General features: G+C 36.4%; 1 protein-coding gene across 1 annotated transcript in view; it reads right to left on the reverse strand.

The window, feature by feature from the left end:
* FBXL13 (F-box and leucine rich repeat protein 13) overlaps nucleotides 1-8985 on the reverse strand; it is a 60402-nt gene that overhangs the window by 21917 nt on the left and 29500 nt on the right. Inside the window, 3 exon segments of the mRNA XM_033514360.1 lie at nucleotides 395-522; nucleotides 3314-3508; nucleotides 3921-4002. Coding sequence (XP_033370251.1) covers nucleotides 395-522; nucleotides 3314-3508; nucleotides 3921-4002 — 405 coding nt within the window.

The raw sequence follows: 8985 nt of genomic DNA on the forward strand, positions 1-8985 counted from the left end.
GTGATATTTTAAATGAGCACATTAAGTGAAGTCTTCTTGGATTCCCTAACTCTCTTTATTTAGCTTAAGTTTTTACTACTTTCTGGTCTCCATAAAAGATACAGGCAGTATAATTTTATTTTTTTTTTCACATTTTAATTTTTTTTGAGGTTCTTAGTCAGAATTGTGTTTGGACAGTGACTGAGTGAATAGTCTCTGTGGCAAGTCTATTGACAAGGATTCTCTTAGATTTGTGTTCAGTGCAAAGAGTTTGTCCCAAAAGCAAAAGAAACAGCTTTCACAAGGCAGGACCTGCCAATGTTTAACCTAACTCCCCTCAGTGCTTTTTTTTTTTTTTTCCAGTTTTAGCAGCTTGACATATTGAAGATACTTTGTTAGTTATTCTTTCATTGGCAATTGTTTTCTAGACCACAATGGAGAGCAGTGCCTCTGTTGGAGCTAACACTCAGCTCTCTTAGCTTACCTCCTGAAGAACCTTGTACAAAAGGCCTTACACTCACCACTTACACTCCATCACTGACCCTAAGAGAGAAATATAGGCAATATTTATAATCACTACTTTTCCTAATCTGTACAAATCAATATTCAATTTGCATTCAGCAGCCAACATTGAAGATAAGTAAAAATTAATGATGGTATTTTTAAACTAGCTCTTTAAACCCCCAAAAGAGTCAGAATAATGAATAGCTTAATTAGAAAGATTATGCTCTTTGGAATGGCTGAAAGACTGAGCTTTTCAGAAAAGCCTGTTGGAGATAATGAGAATTTCGATTAGTTCCAGCACTCAGAAATGATCGCCACTCCAGAAGACAAAGCTTGGAAAACAAATCTAGAAAGAATCAGAACCTATTTAAACGTTTCTGAGTACTATTTGTACTAATATATTTTTTTAAATTTAAGAAACTGAAATGATTGTAAGGAAGAATGATATTCTAACACAGCAGCAGCAAAAGTTATCAGCAGCATTTGTGTGCGGTAGCTGTTCTGTACCCTGCATGAAGAGTTAACCTTCCTCAGAGTGTTTCACTTAATCAATTGCATATCTTGCACATGGGTAACTTATACACAGAGGTTATAAAAATGAAGTAGATAGAAAACCTTTCAGCCAAGTTGAGAGATTTGGAGACCTGACTACAGCTTGGGTGTTTCAATAAAGTTCAGATCTCTGGTATGTTTAACATTACTATACAATTAGGTTTTCAGAGCATTCCTAGTATTTCGTTGGTGCTCCCTGGTGAATAAAAAATTAATCCCAGAATTCTGTAGGACAGAATCATATTTTGGCTTGTATAGCTTGTTGCAGCACAAAGAATTGCTGCAAATCCCAAAGTCCCAGCACTACTAATAAACTGATAACCTGCACAGGGCCTCATTGTGTGACCACAACCTACAGAAGAAGCTGTATTCATAAAGTCACTTTGCAATAATTCAGCCACTGCGGCAGTTTGGGTGTTATTTCACAGTGCAGTTGCTTTTCACTCAAGAGGACAGACAAATTTAAGAAATGCAACTTCAGAATAACTTTTTATGAAAGTCCATAAGGAATGCTGAGCCTGGCAACAGAGCCAACTGAATTTATAAAGTAAATATTCTGTAACCACACTGAGCTTGAGGGCTGAAATGGCCACATCATAACTTTTTAAATAATCAAGACATGAATACACAGCTGATCAACTATGTAACAACACAGGGCATACACTGCTTTATCATGCATGAGGACAAGAATGCCATTGTTCCTAAACTGGAATAATGCACCAGGGAGATGAGCCACTACATTGCCTGTGTCGATTTTTAGACATGTTTTTACTCACATCTCTTAATTCTAAAAATCATGATCTCTTTTTTTTTTTTTTTTTTTCAGTTTTCATATGTAGTCATTTCCTATAATTTATGAATTCTGATTTGGTAGATTTGGAATCCCCATTCCCCTGTGCCACTGAGGTGGGGAGGCAGAGAATTCAAGGGTGAAGCTGAGCCCAGGAATAAGGAAGGGATGGGGTGAAGGTGTTTAAAAATTGGTTTTATTTCTCTGATCTGACTGGCATCAAATTATTTTTTTCCTCCAGGTCAAGTCTATTTTGCCTGTGATGGTAATGACTGACCTCTCACTGACCTTATCTCAACCCAAAATCTCTTTGCAGTATTTTCTTTGTCCTGTCCACTGAAGTGGTAGAGCAGCTTTGGTGGGTACCTGGAGCCCAGGGTCAACCCACCAGACAAGTTAAAACAGATGTGTTAAAATCTGTAACTTTTCTAATGCTGAAACATTTGAAAGCATCTGGAAAAGTGATAAAAGTGTGGATTTCCACAATACCTTTACTAGTGCTAAAAAAGCTTTGTTAGGATAATCCAGCCTTTCTTTAGTAGTAGAAGCAGTAGACATGTGCAAACACACTCACAGTCCATGATTTGGCTGACAAACTGGAAAACCCAGCCTGCTAAATGTTAAAGCAGAAAATGCAGGCAGCTGTCCCACCTGCCCAGCTAAACTAACAACAGGATATCATGGAATCGCTCCAGCATTTTCAGCACTCCTACAGGCAATATTATCACATTTTTATACACCAACAGGCACAAAAAAGTTTGTTACACTTTAAAGCAGAATCCCTAAAACTTCTCATGGGGTCAGAAACTTTAGGATCAACAAGAATTCCAACTTCTTTGTATTATTTTATAGATCTTTTAATTTTGAAATGTTAGTAAGCTTTGCTTTCCCTGTTCTCTCTCACCCTTGACTCTATCACTGTGCCACAAAACAGGGATCAACTGTGCAGCTTTGAAACTCCTTCCATTTGTCTTTGTTTCTACTGATATATGATGCACCTTAAGTGGAAAACATATTCTTCCTCTATACCTACATTACAATGTTTTTTTGATAATTGTAAAAAATTGACAATTTTATTTATATCTTAGCATGAGACAGTAATAAAGTATTACTTCAATATTCACAAAATTAAATAATAGGCAAGTTTCAAGAGAAGTGTGACAATGGAATTGTCTTTGGTTATCATTTTCTTATCCATAGCCACATTCCAGCACTATAATATGCCATGGCTATTAAGTGACACTACATCTACTGCTATTTTTTATTTTGTTTGAACTGGAATAACAATGAATGGATTTTTGAAAACATTATACAGGAACAAAAGCTATCTGTGTAAAATATTTTTTTCAAAATATTAATATATCTATATTTGTATTTTAAGAATTTTTTTTAGACCTGAAAGATGTGTTAACAGGACTTATTAAAAGTAAAATTAACTTCAGTACAATCCCTTTGCAATGGTTGCAGAAATCTGATGTGATCTAGTACATTGTGCAGTCTGCCATATGCAGTACAAGAATACGCTTCAATGATGAAATCATCTTAACACCATCTTCTGTAATCTTCTGGCAATCAGCCACATGAATATGCCTGATGTATGGGCAACATTTACTCATCAACTTGAAACTTAAATCAGTATTTTGGTTATTCAGTGTTGAAATATTTAAGATGCAAGTAACACATCTGACATTCATTAAGAGCATGATCCAAATACCCACTGAAATCAGCTGAAAGACTTATTTCCAATTATCTGAAAGAATTGTAAAAATACAAAATCAGTAGTAGAATGCTGTCCCCACGTATTATAGTTGCTTTACCACTGAATGAAATAAAATGCTCTCATTTACAAACTAGAAGACCATAATTCAAACATACCAATGAAAAAAGAAGACAACTGAAGTTTTCTGACAGTGACTGCAAGTGAGCAAGATTTATATGCATAATTAGACATTAGTTGTACAAAGATTCTTATGGTTAGAACTTCTCTTGAACTGATTCTTTCTTCTTTGAAGATATTTGAGAGGATAACTCAGTTCTAACATCTTAAAGTTTCTCAAAAAGTAGAATTTCTTTTCAGTTTCTAACTTAAATATATCTGTCTGTAAGAGTTAACATTTTGCTGATTAGCAAATCTTGAATCCAATTGCAGCCATTGGCAGTATTTCTGAAGACATCAGCTCAAATTTACACAAGAAATTAGCAAGCCTAACAAAAACAGTACAGGGAAAGCTTGAGATCTTTTCAATGCTTTAACATCTTACCATAGACTCCTAGATGATCACTAAAACAAGAAATGCATTAATCTTGGTAAAAGAAAAACAGATCCATGAGGTATACATGTTATTCTGAAATTCGAACAACATAATGCAAAGGACCTGCTAAAAAAATGTGTAATCTATAAAGGCAAGAGTCAGGATCAACATTTCCTACAGCTGACACCATTTATGGAAGTGGCAGTGAATGTTACTGTCATTATCCTACCTTTGTTTTCCCAATCTTATGATTTATTCACCTGTGGTAGATACTGAAATTCAGTTTGAAGGAAGTTTGGAATGTAATAAAATATCTTCATTGTATCTTTCTAAATCCACAGTAAAATGTGTGTTAGATTCAGAGGCTACAAGGAAAGGTTCTCTGCAGTCACAATAATATCAAGCTCACACATTCCTTCATGCAGGACCACAACAACTCTGTGTACTCTAACAGTGCAACAATATTCAATGAAATTAAAAATGAACTGATGGATCTGTCAATTCAGTTTACTCCTTTTATCAGTCCAGGGAGACAATTCTTTAACTGCTTAAATTCAGTAGATGTCAGTTTACTCTCAGGAATACAAAATGTTTCTTTTGACATATAAATGCTATGTAAATGATAGTTTATTTTTAGCTTCTACAGAAAATATAGATTTGAACAATTCCTCCCTATGAAGTAGTGTCCCTGATATTTGCATGTAGCAATCTTACTGTTTTCCAGGGCTTTGAAATTGTGTAATATAACAATTGATGGTTGAACTTGGGGGTCTTAGAGGTCTTTTCCAGCCTTAATGATTATATGGTTCTATACTGTGCAGCTCAGACTACAGCCTCAGGAATTCATTTGCAAACATCCATAGAAAAAAAGTGCCCCACCTCTCCAGCTGCTGCAGAAGCCTGATGTGCTTAGTTGCCTTGCCAAAGGGGAGCAGTATTGTAAGGCACAGGCTTTGCTTTGGGTATAAATGCCTGACAGTGGACATCACTAGCAGACAGGAGATGGTCACAGAAAAGCAAGCCAACCCATCACCAATTACACCAGAGTACAGTAACAGTGCACCAAGAGATGCTCCCAGTACTTGCACTTCAAGTCTTGCCCTTGTAGCACTTGACTGGTCCCCACTCTACTTATCACTGGAAACTAGAATCAAGCCCACTTGACTTCTATCTTACATTGAGTTAGGAGATTCACACCTTGGGTTTCAGGCTCCTATTTCTGAAAATTTATGTTTGGGTTCCTTTTGCATGTGAGATGTTTTTTAATGATTTTAAGTTATAACCAAGGCAGACTGTCTTTTCTATTCTGGCATAATGCCTCATCTTTTATCTTACGCCCAGGTTGGCTTGCTCTATTTTCAAGCTGAAGTGGCTTTTTAAACAGATTCTTTGTCAATTGTTTTAAATGCTGTGATGTTAAATGTCCTTTCTTAGAGGACTGTGGCACTCTGCAAATTTTCCCTTGTGCAGAGGGATGCCAGCCCTAGAGGGAAACTGGCTTCATGTCTGTCAAATATATTCTTAAAGTGTTTGTGCAGATCTCAAAGACAGACACACAGGCAGAAAATATGGTGTGGCTCATAATACACACTGGCACTTTGAGCACTGTGGATGCAAATGATCTGTGTGTTTTGAGTTCAGGACAAGTGTAGCGTATTTGTTTTTCTACAGTGGGTCTGTAACAGCCTGCAAAATGACAGAATGAAAACCCTACAATCAAAATAAATGGGGGAAATATTTTACACGTAATGCATGGTGATATAAATCCCATCAAGTTCCATCCCTCTGACAGCTGGCTATGCTCAAGGTGGGGACTGATATTGTGCAGCTGTGTTACCCTAGATCAGGCTTCTCCAGAAACAGCTATGCTCTAGAAGCAGATGTAGAAGGAATCGGGCAGAATCTTGTGAGGCTGCAGAGGAGGTGTCAGAAAAGGATTATGAAGAACCATCTCATAACCACAAGCTGGTCAGAGCATGTAGAGCCTGTTGGTGAACTCCAGGCTCTCACACCATGTCCAACTGAGACATGTCTGCTGGACAAAAGGACACAGTGACGTTGGGAATGTGGTTGATGTGGGCAACACATCAGGGAGGATCTGCAGATAGTACTGCAAACCTCACCATTAGCATGGATAGGCTGGATTTGCCCACCCCAAATGATTGCCAAACAACCAGGTGCAGGGTAGGGCTACTATGGCAAAGGCAATCAATCCTCTTCTCTACTGGTAGTGATCAGAAGATAAATGCAGTAGGGAAAGATGTGTGCTAGTTCTCTGGATGGAATATTAAATTCAGTAGTCCAGTATCTAGTTTTGTACTCACTATTGATATATGCAATGTGACATAATCCTGTCTCATTTCCTCATCCCAAAACCTTCAGTATGAAAGGAGTAGTTTAATGGTGAGTATCACGCAAGCAACTGTCTAAGGGATGTATTGGGAAGCCTGTGCTTTCTGCTGGTCAAGAGGCACCAATTGCTTTAACATGACATGACCAAGTCGTTCAAGCAAGAGTTTACCTAACTGCAACAGGTGTCTTGCTTGCTGGCTCTTAAGCAGCACGACAGCAAAGTATGAATCCTGGGAATCTTAGTATAGCAAAGAGCAATAAAGATCCCAAAACAAGTCTGAATCAACTTTGGAGACCTCTCCCACTCTCTAATTGCTATATAGGTATATTAAGTTAATTTTCTAGGCACTACCTTATCTTAGATGCCTAAAATACAGTGAAAATCCAGTTCTCAAAAGGAGAGATTGTAGGTAGAAGGTAGAGCAGATCAAACTCAGCAATCCTGACAGAAATAGCATGCCTTTTTCTGGAATTCAGGAAGGATTGCATAATGTTAAATGCAGTCTAAGGGACTTTTAATCTCTATCTGGAAAGCCACTGTTTGCTTAACATAGACATTTAATACCACAAATAGCAAAAATCTGGTGTTTTTCTCCACGCAAGCCAAACCAAATTATGCGGAAGCAGTTAATAATAATAATACCTCTGCACAGATTGTTTCTAATTTCTTTTTCACTTGAACTGATTTTTAACTTGAAACTGGATAATGGATCTCAGGCATCAGACTGAGAAAGTTCCAGTGTGAAATATGCATTCAGATAAAATCAAATAAAATTAATCAACATTTAGATCTTACTGCAATCATATGTATTTCTCTTATTTTCCTTCATTTCTAGGACAATAAAATCTTAAATCTCTTTTCTAAGGCTCCTATGGATTCTCCATGAAACTTCAGGTACTCTTAAAGATAAGGTATAGAAATAAAAAATTTCTTGCTTATTTTAGTAAAACAATTGCTTTCTCAACTCACTTGGAATTTCAATGTTTAATAGAATGGCTCAAGAGTGAACAGCTTGGTCTAAGAATCAATGTTAGGATACATATGGAGTTTAATACTGTATTCTTTGCCCCAATAAACCTCATCTTTCAAACTAATTGTGAGAGACTATTTTGAGGTTTATTGAATATTAGATCCTACAAATTCTGCAAGACAGACTTTTCCTGCATGACTCAGTATAATCATTCTATAAATGTCTTACTTTTCTTGCATATACATGTCAGAAGTGAGTGCAAAAATAAATTATAAATGTAAATAAAATTAGGTAAACAAGAAAAATATAATTCCTTATCTGTAGGAATTCTCAGTCTAATATGTAAATGACTGTTTTGGGTTTCTTTCTTGATTGCATAATAGTTTACTATGATCTGAAATGAAAGTACAACAAAACAAACATGGAGCAAACCACAGCTAAAGATCTGTCCCCAGAGATTTAGAAAATAATTGCAGTGAAATGATGAAATGTTTACAAGAATATCAAAGTTCATTTCATTTCATTTAATCTGTCTGTAATTTCTTATTCTGAAGAGTAGGAATACACAGGTTTTTTATTCAGGTTTGCCTTTTTTGCTACACATACACTACTTTAAAATTCTTTCTCCCAGAGCTGATTGGATTTGTGGAATCCAGCCTGCAAGGCAGAACGCTGTCTGCAGCACAGAAAGGATTTTGAAGAAACACTTTTGTGATCCCAGTATTGGCAATACACTGAGACCAGAAATTTGAAAATCAACATTCAGAATTGAGGAAGTACTCTCTGGGGCACATGGGACTATCTTTTTTGTATTCTGTGTTTGTCAAGAACCATAAAATGAATTGTGACATCCTTTCAGATGTCTGGCACATTACACTGATGGCGTGATTCCACATGTTATTTTTCTTTTAATTTTCCACTGTCCAAAAAAAAGCACTTATATTAATATATTCCTGAATTAGCATTTTTTCTAAAATAAATAACAGCATTTGTAACTTATAGTATTCTTCATTTACACAAGTTTGTACTCAGGAAATGTAAACAATCATCTCTTCTTCAATAAATAAAGAACATAGCTCAGATTTGTTCCCCAAGTGATGGCCCCTTTTTTGTTGCTTGATACATCTGAAGAATCCAGAATTTGCCAAAATGAGAGTTCTCCCAATGGAGCCAGAGCAGGGGGAACACAGATGGTGAAAACTGGTGAAGTCTACATGTAGGCTTCTCTGACACCCCTGGAAAGCAGATTTCAAGAAACATAAGGGACAAATTTTTTTCCTCAGTTGCTTTTGTTCTCTTATACAGGTGTTGTAACCTACAGCAAGTGACAGAATGCTGTAACACATTCTGGGCATGACATGCAATTGCCTTATCCCTCAGATCTTTCCAGTTTTGTGTCTAATAGCAGAAAATTTTCCGTCAATACTGTTCAGCTTCAGAAACAGAACAAAGATCTTAAGCTTTCTAGGTGGGGCTCTGAGAATGTCAATGGTATAACAGGGTACCTTTTCAGCTAGATACAAGAGATTCTCTATATTTTTATGAAAATATGTTGAAACTCATTAACAAAAATATTTACTGCCTG

The sequence above is a fragment of the Parus major genome, chromosome 1A (genome assembly GCF_001522545.3).
Source record: "Parus major isolate Abel chromosome 1A, Parus_major1.1, whole genome shotgun sequence".
Classification (NCBI taxonomy): domain Eukaryota; kingdom Metazoa; phylum Chordata; class Aves; order Passeriformes; family Paridae; genus Parus; species Parus major.